The following is a 15329-nucleotide window of genomic DNA, read 5'->3' as shown; positions in this document are numbered from 1 at the left end:
GATGTTACAAATATGCATCAGATGTATGCTGTAAACGTTCAATACTGGCTAAATCCTGAATAGATAGTATCTCTACATTGATGTATTAGAAATAGAAATGTGGTATATATGTCCTTTATAGAATTGCCCATGACAAAATAGCGGTGAGCAGTATGATAAAATCCCAAACATACTAAATCAAAGAATAATGAGAGCATCATCTTTTTGCTTCAATGATCAGTAACTGCAGAATTTTTCTTGCCTATGAAAATGGCACTTGTAAGATTTTTGGGTTAACATATTATACTCCTGAAACATAAATAAATTCTGATTATCATAACTTAAGTGAATTACAAAAAGTAACATCATTAAAAAACCACTCCAATAGACCGTAAGAAATGGAAACAGGACGAGCATTTTTGACCCCTTGAGCTTGCTCCACCATTCACAAGAATCATGGCTGACCTGATACTCCTCAATTCCACATTTCTGCCCTTTGCTTATAACCCTTGATTCACTTCCTGATCAAGACTATATCTACCTCAGCCTTAAATATACACAAGAAAGTTCCCCCACAGCTCTCTGTACCAGGCCATTCCAAAGACTCATAATGTTCTCTTTCCACAGCGGCCTAATCTTAAATTGACCACTGCACGTTTTTGATGTAATGTGTAGGTAAAGAGTCCAGTTGTCACCTGATGTTTCAAAAGATCACCTGTTTCCATTCAGATGAGCATCATTAGCACTGTTTGGACTGCACCCAAAAATAGCTCAGGTTTCCAGCTCTTTATTTCCATGTATTCGTCGAATCCAGCAAAAAGAGGCCAGTCAACCCATTTTGTTGTTACTGACCTTCTGAAGAGCATTCCAACCAGACCTACAACCTCCACTCTTTCCTTGCATTTCCCATGGCTAATCCACCTAGCCTGCACATCCCTAGACACTTTAGGGTAATTTAGTATGGGCAATCCACTTTATCTGTACATCTTTGGTCTGTGGAAAGAAATCAGGGCACCCAGCGGAAACCTGCAGACACATGGAGAACATGCGAACTCAACACAGTCACCTGAGGCTAGTACTGAACCTGCGTACTTGGCACTTTGAGGCACCACTGCTAATCGCTGTGCCACACGAAGGGCATTGGATCAGGGACTTAAACCCTGACCCCTCAGATTAAAAGTCTGATGCTCTACCGACTGAGCCACCCAGGCTCCCAAGTCTTACCAGATGATTCCTTCATTCTTTGGTCAATGTTTATTATTTGATGTGATTTATATTTTCACCATGCTATTCTCCTTTACACTTCCTTCTTGGACTATGAGATTCATTAGAAGGCTAATATTTATAATTCAGCCCAGGTTGCCCATGAGCTGCCTATAACAATGATTTTTCTTTTATGGAATGGGAGCATGGTTGGCAAGGTCAGCATTTGTACCTTACTAGGCCATGTAAGAGGACAGCTCCGAATAAATCAAATCTTGTGGATCAGGAGCCATGTGTCAGCCAGGTCGCGGAATGATGAAGGGACATCTTCCTGTTAGTGAGTTAGATGAGATTTTATGATATCCCAGTTGTTTCCTGGTCCATTTTAACAATGTTAGCATCTTATCTCTAATTAATTGCCTTCTTTTCTTTGAAAAGTTAGTTAATTAAATTCTCCCAGCTGCAATTTTAAATTTTGCCTGTGGACCATCGCCAGATATCTGGATTACTAGTCCAGTAATGTTTCTCTATGCTCCTGTCTCCCTCCTTAATGTCAGTTGTTCTATCTTTTATGTTTTAAATAGTCTCATGCTGATTTCTTTGATGCCTCTGAAGTCACCCTCCTCTTGCGAGGTGGTACTTTGATTAAAAATCTAAGATGATATTCTCTGAAGACCAGCCCTGGAGGTCGTTTTGTCGCCTTATTGAGTGCTTGCATTTGACAAGCTTTTATGAGTGGAATTGAAATTGCAATCCTCAAGAGTAACATTGAAATGGAAGTTGACTTGTCTGCAATATAGGGAGTTCCAGTCAGGCTTGGATGAGCTGACTCATAAGCAGGCCAATAGGGTAATGCTCAGATGACTTATTCATCATACATACCCAAACTGCACTCAAGAAATAACACTGTACACCAAGGGATGTGCAGCAAGGAATGGAAATGTGTAATTTTATCTCCTTCTTCTGCTCTCAGGAATTAAGGATTGGAGCTTCAAAAGGTCAATTGCATACCCTTCATTTTCAAATATCAACTCACTGCTGTGCCTTTCCAGTGAATTGTCTTCAAACTTGTTTAAAGAATCCCATTCAACTTAATAGCTGACTTCACTGTTGAAGATTGCAATTTCCCATACCACATTTCAATTTGCTTTCATTTAAAATGCTTTCATGGGATCTGAGCATCACTGACAAGGTCAGCATTTGTTCCCCATTCCCATTAGCTTGGGCGGCACGGTGGCACAGTGGTTAGCACTGCTGCCTCACAGTGCCAGAGACCCGGGTCAATTCCCGCCTCGGGCAACTGTCTGTGTGGAGTTTGCACATTCTCCCCGTGTCAGTGTGGGTTTGCTCCGGTTTTCTCCCACAGTCCAAAAATGTGCAGGTTAGGTGAATTGGCCATGCTAAATTGACCGTAGTGTTAGGTGAAGGGAGTAAATGTAGGGGAATGGGTCTGGGTGGGTTGCTCTTCGGAGGGTCGGTGTGGACTTGTTGGGCTGAAGGGCCTGTTTCCACACTGTAAGTAATCTAATCGAATCTAATCTAATAAAGTTGGTGGTGAACTATTTCCAAATCTGTTGCCAGTCCTTGTGAGGGAAGGGGCATTCCACAATTCTGTCTCAATGAGAGCACAAGCGTGACAGTGTTTCCAACTCACAACATTTGAGGCTCAGAAGGGAATAAGCAGTTGATGGTATTCCCATGCATCTGCTATCCCTGTCCTTGTAGATGGCAGGGATGGTCAATTTTGTATGTGCTAGCTAAGGAGGCTTGGTGAATTGCTGCAGTTTTCACACACATACTCTTGCTGCTATGTGCCACTGGAGGAAGGAGTGAATGTTGAATGTAGTAGATGGGATGCCAATCAAGAGGATTGCTTTGATTGGCGTAATGTCAAGCTTTTTGAAGTGCACTCATCTACCAGGTGGAGAATATTCAAAAATGATTCTGATTTGGGCTTTTGGAGTCTGGCTTGTGGAGTCTGCAAGTGAGTACTTTACTGCAGAGTTATCAGCATCAGACCTGCCTTTTTTGCCACAGTATTTATATGATTGGTCCAGTTCAGTTTCAGGTCATTGGCAGCCCTCAAGACATTCGGGGATTCAACCATGGTATTGACATTGAAACATAGGAAATCGATCCCATAGTAGGCCATTTGGTCCCTTTGGCCTGCTCTGCCATTCAGTAGAATCATGGACTACTCATCAACCAACTCAGTAGGCTAAGCAGTGTTCTCCCCACACCTTCTCATCCCTCAACAGGCTCAACGCTCTCTGGGTGGAGAAATTTCTTCTAATTTGTCTATAAAATGGCCTACTGCATATCCATAGACTATGATGCCTGGTTCTAGAATGCCCAGTCATCGGACTGCCCTTCCTGGGTTTACACTGTCTAGTCCTGTTAGAATTTTATAGGTTTTTATGACGTACCTCCCCTCATTCTTCTAAACTCCAGTGAATGTAGTCTAACCAATCCAGTCTCTCTTCGAACATCTGTTCTGCCATCCCAGCAATTAATCGGGTAAATCTTTGTTGCACTCCCGTCATAGCCAGAACATCTTTCCTCAACTGAGACTGAATCTCTGCACAAAATTCCAAGTGTGGTCTCACAAAGAGCCCTGTACCATTGCAGCAAGACACCCCTGCTCCTACTCAAATCCTCTTGCTATGAAGATAATTTATCGGACAGGATCATTGTTTGGTACTTGTGTAGCATGAATGTTACTGCCACTTATCAACCTCTTACGTTGTAGAGGTTTTTACCATACTTACCACTGTCATTATCTGCAAACTTTCTCACGTCTGATGGAGAGGATATTATTAATAAAGCATTTGAAGATGTTTGGATGCAGTGAAGGCCTTGGTTTGAGATGATTAATTTCCAACAACCACAAACGTCTGTGCTCAATATGACCCCAGCCATTATGTTGTTTTCCCAGATTCCTACTTATTTCAGATCTGGTGGGTCTTCTTGGTACCTCACATGATCAACTGCTAGCTTGGTGTCAAAGACCGCCATTCTCACTTCAGTTCTTTTGTCCATCTTTGGATCAAGAATATGATGAGTTTAGGAGCTGACTGGCCCTGCAGGAGAATGCAGAGCTTTGGTGAGCTGTTTGTTGCTGTGTAAATGCCACTTGGTAGCAATGTTTTTGACACCTTCCATCACTCCGTTGATGCCAGAAAAAAGACTGACCTGGCACAGGAATTAGGAGCTGAAGGAGGCCATTCAGCCCATCAAGCCTGCTCCATGATTAGGTTAGATCACAGCTGATTAGAATGTGGCCTTAATTCTCTTTTTCTGTCTGCTCCATAGTTCTTGACACCCTTGACTGAAAAAACCTGCTCAATTTTGCCTTGGATTTGCTCAGTGACACTGACTTTGTTGCTCTCTGTAGTTGAGAATTCTGTAAACTAATGACCCTCTTTATCCCAGACTTAGTTGGTATTCATTTTTTTGTTTAACTGTGTCCTCTTGATCTAGAGTCTTTCATAAAATGAAAGTCCTCTCAGCATCCACCCTGTCAAAAATGTTATATTTTTTTCTAAGATCACCTCTCATTCTTCTAAACACCAAAGAATGTAATCTTCACCTGCTCAACATTTCCTCATAAAGGTATCTCTTTATCCCGGGAGGCAGGCAAGTGAAGCTCTTCCAAATTGCTCCAATTTGCAGTTTTATCCTTTCTGAAATAAGGGGATCAAAACTAAATACTGTTCTCAAGGTGTGGTCTGTCTATTGCCCTGATACTGCTGTAGCACGGCTTCTTTACTTTGATACTCTAGCCCCTTGCAATAAATAACAGCATTAGATTTTCTTTCCCCTTCGTTTACATATCTGTATAAATAATATGTACTGGACACCCAGATCCCTTTGTAACTAGAGTTTTGCAGTCTCTATTTGTACCAAAAATACACTACATTTATATCCTTCCTAAATAATCCTAACTTTTAGCAATTAATTGAACTGAATCTCTTTCCAGAGTCATAATTGTGACAATCACATGGCCTTAAGGGATGCATTTTGTCCTTTTTATTTTGAAGGAATGTTTTGAGCCATAGCCACAGAGCTGTCTCCTCCAAACCAATAAAGTAAACAGCTTATGAGACCTTTAAAGTTGGAACAGCATGACTGGGTGGATTCAGACTCCCATAGAACCAGGGTTTTAGTTTAGCTTTCAGTTGCTGGGGTTTTGAAGCTGCATGTGGAAGCTATTATTCCTCTCTTTGTTACAGCAAAAAAATGGAGTTGCTTCTGCTGCCAGGATAGCATGTGAAGCAATCTATTTTATTAAATTTGTATTTATGGGATGATACTATATTGTGACAGTTGCTGTTCAGTAGTTAAATAATCTATTATTCTGGTAAGTTTTCCAGTAGTTAAAGGTAGGCCAATTCTTCTGTCTTTTGTTTGCATTTTAATGATAGGGTAAGAATAGAGTGTGTTTTGCTGAAAGCCGAGTAACCAATTGAATTATACTGACAACGCAGCATCTTACCCTTGCCTTTAAATAAAAAAAAAAGTTATGGTCTAGGCTACCTACTTAATACATTTGAAGGAGGTTTGGTGTGGTCCATAACATAATGTCCACTTAACAATTTAATTTCCTACCTATCTTTGTATCACCATAAAGCCTATCCACCATACCTTTTGCCTTTTTATCCAAGTCATTGATATAGATTGAGGTAGGAGAAAGTGAGGTCTGCAGGTTCTGGAGAGTCCGAGTCAAAAAATGTGATGCTGGAAAAGCACAGCAGGTCAGGCAGCATCCAAGGAGCAGGAGAATCAGCATTTCGGGCATAAGCTCTTCATCAGGAATTCTTAATGAAGGGCTTACGCCTGAAACATCAGCTCTCCTACTCCTTGGATTTGTTAGTATAGTCCCAGGCATTGATTTCTGTGACACACCACGACTAACAGTTTCCCAGCTGAAAATGATCCTTTATCCGTACTCTTTGCTTCTGTTAACTACCCAATCCTCTATCCAGGCTTCTACTTTCTATTTTCTAATTCCACCTTCTATTCCAAGAACTCTTTAATTTTGTGATGTAACTTTTGATGTAGTACCTGTTCAAATGTCATCTGTAAAGCTATAAGGATACTACACGTACAGGTTGCCTTTAATTCATTTTGCCTGTTATTTTCTTAAAGAACACTAAAGTCTTCTACAATGAAGACAAAAACAAAATACATTGTTAATGCTACTGCTATCTTTTGGTGTACAATTATTAACTGTCCACTTTGTCTAAGGGAATAATATTACATGAGTTACTATTTCCCTTTTCAAAAAACTTACCTCAAAAAACTCTGCCTAATAATCTTGACAGTATTGTATGATTTTTTTTCTTTCAATTTTGCACTATCCTAATTTTCCTTATCCACATCTTTCATTCTCCTTTGTTGAAAGTTATGAAACATATCCTTGAATATTTTAAAAATTATTTTCCCAGTTCACTTTAGCCATCTCAGTTCTCATACCCTTATAATTGTCCTTATTTAAGTGTAAGATATGAGTTCAAGACCCACACTTCTCACACTCAAACTGAAAGTGAGAATATGTTAAATAAATATGTTATCATCTTATGGTCACTATTGCCTAGAGGCTCCCTTACTGTGACGTCATTATTTAATCCTATCTCTTTGCACACTAGCAAGTCTAAAATCATCAACTCTTTGGTTCTAACTAAAATGTACCTCTCCAGTAAATTGACCCAACTGCACTCTAGGAACGCATCTTCCAACATATTGTGGAATTATTGACCAAATTGGATTTGTTCTGCTTTGAGTGTACAAGATAGACATAGACAATTTTCATCTTGTCAGAAAGATACCAGTGTTGAATGTCGGCAGTCATCTTTCAACAAGACCAAATATTCAAATTCCAAATATGGGGAAGATGATGAGTATTAGTCAAACACTTTTAGCTGTCTCACACTTGGTTTCCAGAAGATATCCTGTAAATAAAAGAAAAAGAAAGAACCTGGTATTTTAAGCCTCTTTCATGATGTCAGAATGCCCACTGCTTTAGGGCCAGCAAAGAGGAACAGCCACTGTTTAATGTAGGAAAGCACGACAAGTAATCTGTGCTTAAAAACATCCCAAAAATGCCAGTGAGATAAGTAACCAGTTATAGCTATTTTCTTTGGCAGAGGGAATAACTGTTAGAATCATAAGTTGGTCTCCTACCGTGCGGTAACCAGTCTGCCTGTTAAATCTGTACCAGCTCTTTGCAAGCATGACTTAGTGAATGCAACTCCCACTTCTTCATGAAATAGAAAAGAAAATCTGCCGATGCTTTAAATCTGAAGCAGAAATAGCTAGAGAAACCCAGCAGATGTGCTGGCATCTGTGGAGAGAAAGCAGAATTAATGTTTTGAGCTTAGTGCCCATTCACTGAACCTGAAACATTGAACTCTGCTTTCTCTGTACAAATGCTGCCGGAGCTTTGGGTTTCTCTGGCTATTTCTGGCTTTTGTTCTGAAAACAGCAAATGCTGGAGATCACAGTGGGTCAGACAGCATCCATGGAGACAGAGCAAGCTAAAGTTTTGAGTCTAGATGATTCTTCATTGGAGATGACGTGAAGCGTAAAGAGGGAGCATTTATACAATAGTGGGGAGCAATGCAGAGGGTGGAATGCTGGGAGAGAAAGAATGTTGATAGTTTGGGTTAAATGATTTGCACAGCAATGGTCTAACTGCCTGACTTGAAAGAACAGACAGTCCCACAGAGATGAGGGGAGGGGAGGGAGATTGTAACAAGTGAAGCTAAAAGAAATGAAGGAATGGGAGTTGTTTCACAGTTTGAAGCTGTTGAATTCAGTCTTAAGTCTAGAAGGTTATAGAGTGGTTTTTGCTCCCAATTCCTCATCTCTTTTCTCACAGACTTAAAGATATTGTTTCTCCAGGTGCTTATTGAATTCTCTATTGAAAGCCGAGTTTGAGCCTTCCTACACCATGCTTTTCTTTATACAGTTCAGATCTGGAAAACCCTACCAGAGGTTGTGGTAGAGCCAGATACCAACTGGAGCTTTCACAGTGGAATCTGATTAGTATTTGAAGAGAAAAATTAACGGGACCATATGATAAGGGTAGGCAAGTGGGACTAGCTGTGCTGTGTTGGACAGCTGACCTCCCAATGTGCTGTATTTTGACCATTGGCAAGAACTGAATTATTAGGTTGTGGTTGTTAAAATATGGTCAACCTGGTGAATAAAGTTGATTATAATCATTATGTTGACAATTCCAAACTATATTAATGGAGATAATTCTTACATTAAGAGGATAAGAGTGTATTGTATGATTTCCACTTGGGAAAAAAATCCGTGATTTCCCCAAAGAGATGACTTGGGTCACTGCTGCACTTCTTTGAAATTGATGATAAAGTGTGGAATTTGGACACAGGCATAATAAGGGTAAAGCCAGCAAGATGTGTCTCCTTAGTTCTCATTTTACAGAATACCTGAGCCATTCTATGCTGCTCCATTGTAAAACTCTGATCCAGTTGCTTGCTTTTGCATAAAGTGCCCAGTTTCCAATTCCTAATGTACTGAGTGGAGCTAATTGGCTGCCAACTTCACCATGTGACAACTGTATTTTTTTATGAATGATTTAAGTTGGCCATGGAACAAAGCACAACTGGCCAATTTTTCTGCAATTCAGTGTGCCTCATTGAACTGTAATATTTCTTGACAATTGATATGTTTGTCAGGATTCAGCTGCGTAAGCACACCGTAACCAAGTTCTAATGGTTTTTTAATTTAGCACTGGTAAAATTGCTGCTGATGAATGGAAGTCTGGTTTCAGGCACTGACTGCATGCAACAAGACCCACTTCTGCATTGCTTGCCCTATCGGTCTTTTACTTTATCCATTCACTCACAACTTATCTCCATATTAAATCTCTTACTAGTACCTGTGTTTTGGATCTGTCATTACTCTGTATTTTTACCTAATCTTCCACAGAAAGAAGTGCCATGAACATTATAATTTTAAAGGAAAGTATTGACACACACACAAAATAAAGTCATCTGAATGAAGGATGATGCATGCGTTAATGAAATTGATTTTCTGAATAATTGTAAACAAAAGCAATTTGTTTTTTTTTCTGTCGATAAACTCTCTTGCTCATTGTATTTGGCATCTTAACCTGTTGTTTGCTAAGGATGGACTGGATAGGCTCTTCTTTCAGTAGTAAATGGAGGGGGTAGGAGCATAAAAATGGGTATAAAGAATCTGTGAATTCTAGCAAATACTGTGAAGTTAGTCAGGCTTAAAGCAGAAATATGCAGAGGCAAACTTTGAACAGGCACAGAAGCAGATGAGTAGTTATTTGAAATTATCACTGATATGAGTTATTTAATATTGTTCAGTGAGTAGTTATTTAAAATTATCACTGATATGAGGAAGCACGATGGATTTGTTTTATTTTTTCCATTCACTTCCAAAAGAATGAATGAGCAATTATTAATATCAATGTTCATGTCTTTATATCAAAGACATAAATATCCAGTTCAGATTAATGCTACATCCTAAGGTTATGCTCTCATATATTTAAATAATGAATTTATGTAGCTAACTCAAATGTAAAATGAATTAACATTGCTGCGCTTGAGGGAAAATTTGAGCTAGCACGTTAAATTTGGATAATTCCTTCCTGGCTGCAATCCTCTTGCTCTCGTGATTTCATAGTTTCTGCCTCTTAGCAACATGAAGGAGCAACTTTATTGTCATTCAGTTTGTTCAGCAACCTGTGGAAAATTCTTTCGTTCTGATTCTTCTCAGCCTGATGATATAGTAGAAATTGGAAATTTATCACGTGAAAAAAAACTTCAGTCTAAGCTCCCACAGCCCTCTGCAAGAGCAGCGCATTAAGGTCGGTCAATCCATACTATAAGTAAATTGATTGTTATGATATTATTTAAAACTAAATGACTGCTTGCCTTATTTAAGAACAATATTTCTCTGAGCTAATGTTAATGAATTAGTGTATTAGTGAAAAAGGAAAATGTCAAGCTGGTCAAGAGCAATTCAATCTTGTGGTAATTCCCGTTCAGATGAGGATATTTTCTCATCAAGGATATTTTGAATGGCAGGTTTGAAATTCCTGCATTTAAATGATCCACAGAGCAGATTTAATTTGTAACTGTGAAACTGTTCAAAGAAAATTGCTGCAATTGATTCTGAGAGTTGCATAGTTACTGCTATTTGAGCACCCGAAGATATAGCACCTGCTAGCTATAGTGATTGCTTTACATAGAGCTCCATTGAAATGAATTAACTCCGATTATCACACAGCTGCAAAATCACATTGACTCAAATGCATCTAGTCCTGGTGCATTGGCAGATTCTCCACCAGTGGAATTAGGTGAATTTCTTTTTAATTAAGTGACCAATTCACTGCCTTAGTTCATATGCTGGCATAGAATGTGACATTTACTCTGCTGTACTGACAAAAGTGGGAAATGTTGAAATATTATATGATTCAAAAAGAAATTGCAAGTTCTCAGTGTAGGAAACACTTTCCTTCTCACAAGATGGAAGCTGCTACAGAATATTTTTGCTTCTGTTCTCAGAGTTCTGACAATATTGAATTTTCCACATTTCTCTTCTCTCATAATAAAGTTTGCTGTTTTACATAGTATTGATGTACACTCAATTAAAAATCAACCTTATAATGCTGTAAGAATTGAATAGTAATCATTGCTCTGGGCATGAAGATTTTTCATAAGGAACAGGACAAAAAAAGACCGTATCATGGAATTTAGTGTGTAGTGAACTGATTCTGTGTGAGGATTCAGCAAGAAACACTTTCGGGGATTTAAACTGAAATTATGGAATGATGAGTGATCTGTATAAGGGCTTTGCTAGAAGTTGAGCAGTTAGTAAATCTTCCTTCCTTTTGTAGGGACTAAGCAAAGAGCATATCCCTCTGAATGTAACATTGTACAGGGATTGTATGTGCCATCTGTTCATGAGTTCCTTTGGAAATAAGCCATACATCAGCTCTTTCTATATGGGGAGCTGACTGGGGCCGAAAGAAAGCTCACATCATTCTGCATGAGGTCTCAGAGAGGGAGTGCGCAATCATATGACATTCTTGTCGGAACATTTTAATTGGAATCGAGCAACTTTCTGGAAGTGGGCTTCAGTGAAGGCTAATTGATCCTTTGTAGAAGGATGAGCTGATCATTTTAAAGAAGTAAAAACAACAGCGAATATGACAAATCTGAAACAAAAACGGAAAGTGCTGGAGAGACTGAGCAGGTCTAGCAGCATCTGTAAAAAGTAATGCAGAGTTCACATGTCAAGTCCATTGACCCTTCATCAGAAACAAAAACAGGAATTACTGGAAAAGTTCATCAGCACTGGTAGCATCTGTGGAAGAAGGCAGAATTAATGCTTCGGGTTGAGTGACCCTTCCTCCTTACATGAGTTCTGTGAGACAAGAGCAAGCAGAAACAAGGGGTTTGACCAGTTCTGCCAGGACTGTTCTGGTGAAGGGTCACAGAGTCATAGAGATGTTCAGCACCGAAACAGATCATTCGTTCCAACTCGTCCATGCCGACCAGATATCCCAACCCAATCTAGTCCCACCTGCCAGCACCTGGCCCATATCCCTCCAAACCCTTCCTATTCATTTACCCATCCAGATGCCTTTTAAATGTTGAAATCATGCTAGCCTCCATGGTCGCTGGAGTCAAAACGTTAACTCTGTTTTTCTTTGTATAGATGCTGCTAGACCTGCAGCATTTCTCCAGAAATTTCTGATTTTGATCCTTTTAAGGACATGACTTCACTGGAGAGTGTGCAGTGAATGGGGGAGAGACTTCACTTGGGTCTTGTGATGCTGCATAAATGAATATTAAGAGCTAAAAATGTGATGTGTTCTGAGTTCAGAGCTGGTTAATTAGTCTTGGAAGACCAAATCAAGGCCAGGTTTGTTGGGTTTACCACTAATAGGACAGTCATGTTATCAGATTAATCAAAGACTTCATTTTAAATGACCTTTTGCTTTCTTACTTTTCCAGGTAATCTGTACCCTAGTGGCAGCGTTTCTGCATTTTTTCTTCCTTTCATCATTCTGCTGGGTGCTGACAGAGGCCTGGCAGTCATATATGGCTGTCACAGGAAGATTACGAAATCGAATCATCAGGAAACGGTTCCTTTGTCTGGGATGGGGTAAGTAGATCGAACCTTACATTTCTGATAACCATGGAAACACTATGTTTCAGAGTGGCTTTCAAACCCACATCTGTTTACCTATGGTAACCCCATTTTTAACTTGTCCTTTCCTTAGGGTTAGCATCAAATGTTACTGTGCTCACTTTTTGAGGTGTTATTTAATTGATCAGGAGTCACAGCTGAATGTTATACCAATGAATCCTCTTATAACTGTCGCCACCTCCAGAAGATGTCACTGGTTTCCAGGGTAACTGAGGATGAGGATGACCATTTGTCTCATCTTCATTTCCTTAAAATTAACCCTATATTTTCCCCAACACTGCACTGTAGTTCAAGACTTCTGTCTCTACCCAACAAAACTCATTGATGTTGTTGAAATGAAAGAGCGGGCATGAGATACATGATGTTAGCTTTTCTGCCTTAGTCTACCTGCTTGACATGGGCAATGATATAAAAACACACAAATTCCAGTAACTCTCAGTCTTGGTTGACAGAGCTACCACATGACCCCAGGAGCTGATGAGAAAATCAAGTTTGAAGGGATGTGTCTTCCATTATTTCTCTTTGAAGAAGTACCTAGCTGCCTCTTGATGCTTGCCACTGATGTTACAGCAGAGATGAGCAAACATTTTTGAAATGTTGTCATCTAAACAACCACAACGTGGAACAGTCAGTTGCAGCCATCCCTCAGCTCAGGAGATGTATGATCTTCTGGAAATTGTTCTTATGACTGCTTCTGAGTTTTGTATCAAACTAACGGTTGAGTGCTTGTTCTGTATTATTTAAAGAAAGAAATTAAAGATATTTATAACTTCTAGCATTTCTAAAGTAATGTTCTGTATTTCTTAGGAACTTCTCATCCATTATTCAACATGCTATGCAATGAGTCTCAAAGGTTTTGCAGAATAAGTCAGTTATCCCACAATAATTTATTGTCTGGCTTTGAGAAAAGTATCTGATTTTCAGTATACCCTTTGCTCACACCTAAACATTGATCATCCATCCTTTTATGGGTGAGTGTAGTTTCAACAACACGCTGGCATTTCTACAAGAATCCAAGTCAAAGCAATCCACTAGATGGCAATTGATCTACTGATTTAAGCACCCACTCCCACCCACCATTAAAGTACTGTGCACATGGCTTGCAAAATCCACTATAACAACTCACTAATGTTTTACTTTAGGCAGCACTTCCCAAACCTGCAACCTCTCAACAGTTGGAAGGACAATAGCAACAGCTGCACAAGGACTCCATCACCTCTGGGGTGTCCTTAAAGCAAAAACCCACCTAACTGGACTCATATCACTGATATGTGGGAGCATTGTCATTGGACAAAAAGCATTGTTTTAAAAATGTCTAATGCCTCCTTTTAATAGAGAACAAGGCTAGGCAAAACAAAAATTCTGATCGTAAAAGTGATGCCATAATTTTGAGAATGAATGAATAAGTTACTGATATTTCAGGTCCTGATATGGTGGATAGGTGGCTGAAGGCATTGGCACTTTGCACAATCAACTAATGTGCCAGTTTACTGACTGTCCAACATTGGGGGCTGTTTTTCATGAGGCTTGAAATGGAGCTACCTGTCCATGAGTGGGCTGGTTAAGTGCAGTTGAGGCCTTTTGTCAAGATCAGCTGCTTGGAGATAGCCCCTTGAAGGCAGACTCTAGGTGCAGCAGGGTCCAGGCAAGCTTATCGGCTGTTCTTTGCCTGTATTCAGCTTCAGCTGGAGGCAACTCTGTGGAGGGTTCTCTCTCGTAACCTCCAGCATAACGGCTTTTGAGAGTTTTGTTCATTTTAAGTTTTGAAACTTGGCAGGGGATAGTCCTCAGGAGTGACTCTATCTGTCACTCATCGACAAAAGCATTCTGCTATTGCTTATCAACTGGAAAGCCTTCTACTTGGACACTTCAGTCCACTGCCTCGCTGCTGATTGGGCAATTCAACAAAATTGCAGTCATTGTTCAGTCAACATTGTCTTCTGATCCTCATTTGGGGGTCTTCAAAAACCTCCTTAGAAAGCACAGCACATACTGCACACTTTCATTTTGGAGCATCACTACCTACAAGTACTGAACCATGCAGCAAAAGATTCTGCTGAAATAATTAAATGTCAAGAACTAATCCTGAGGCATTTTGGACCGAGGGACCTAGTGCGTTGTGACAAATTTAATCTCTTAAATTTAGATTTGAAAAAGTTTGAAAAATTTGTTTCAACACTGAGTGTTCAGCTTTCAGATTCTTTCTGAATCTTGAAAATTCTGAATAGATATGTTCTTAAAGATAATAAATTAAGTGCACTTCCCTTAAGGCTGCAACAAAATTGTTCCTCCGTTGTGACAAGGAGCAATAAAGGAAAAAGGACATAAAAATGGTGCTAGTTTAAATACAAAGCAATATCTCATTGGACATCAATGTTCTGTGTACTTTGTTGTTTCTCAAATTATGATAAATTATTCCACATTATTATACAATAATTTTAAATAACATCCAATGCAGTTCTAAAATGAATAATAACATTGCATAGATGCAGTTTTGATTTATTGCTGGCATTGCCAAAAGTTATTTTAGATATTTAAAATGTGTTGCTGGCAGGTCATTATTATTAACATTATTATAAAATGCAGTGACTATTATGCAGTGCATGTCCACCTTTTTCTCCAATTATTGCAGAGTTCTGATGTAGGGAGCCACAGGTGACTCGGTGGTTATCACTGCTGCCTCATAGCACCAGCGACCCAGGATTGATATCAGCCTTGGGTGACTGTCCGTGTGGAGTTTGCACATTCTCCCTGTGTCTGCGTGGGTTTGCTCCGGGTGCTCTGGTTTCCTCCCAGTCCAAAGATGTGCAGGTCCGGTGAATTGGTCATGCTAAATTGCCCATAGTGTTCGGTGCATTAGTCAGAGGGAAATGGGTCTGGATGGGTTACTCTTCGGAGGATCCATGTGGAGTTGTTGGGCAAGTGGC

General features: G+C 39.6%; 1 protein-coding gene across 14 annotated transcripts in view; it reads left to right on the top strand.

The window, feature by feature from the left end:
- Positions 1-15329, top strand: part of adgrb1a (adhesion G protein-coupled receptor B1a) — a 568355-nt gene that overhangs the window by 421586 nt on the left and 131440 nt on the right. For all 14 annotated transcript variants that reach the window (XM_043687847.2, XM_043687845.2, XM_043687842.2 and 11 more), the window contains one exon: positions 12207-12357. In XM_043687847.2, the coding sequence (XP_043543782.1) occupies positions 12207-12357 (151 nt within the window). The remainder of the gene's footprint in view (positions 1-12206; positions 12358-15329) is intronic.

Source organism: Chiloscyllium plagiosum, unplaced genomic scaffold, assembly GCF_037043375.1.
Source record: "Chiloscyllium plagiosum isolate Xiang-an unplaced genomic scaffold, Cpla_swu_hap1 HiC_scaffold_4, whole genome shotgun sequence".
Classification (NCBI taxonomy): Eukaryota; Metazoa; Chordata; class Chondrichthyes; order Orectolobiformes; family Hemiscylliidae; genus Chiloscyllium; species Chiloscyllium plagiosum.
This window is presented reverse-complemented; position numbering and strand designations above follow the sequence as displayed.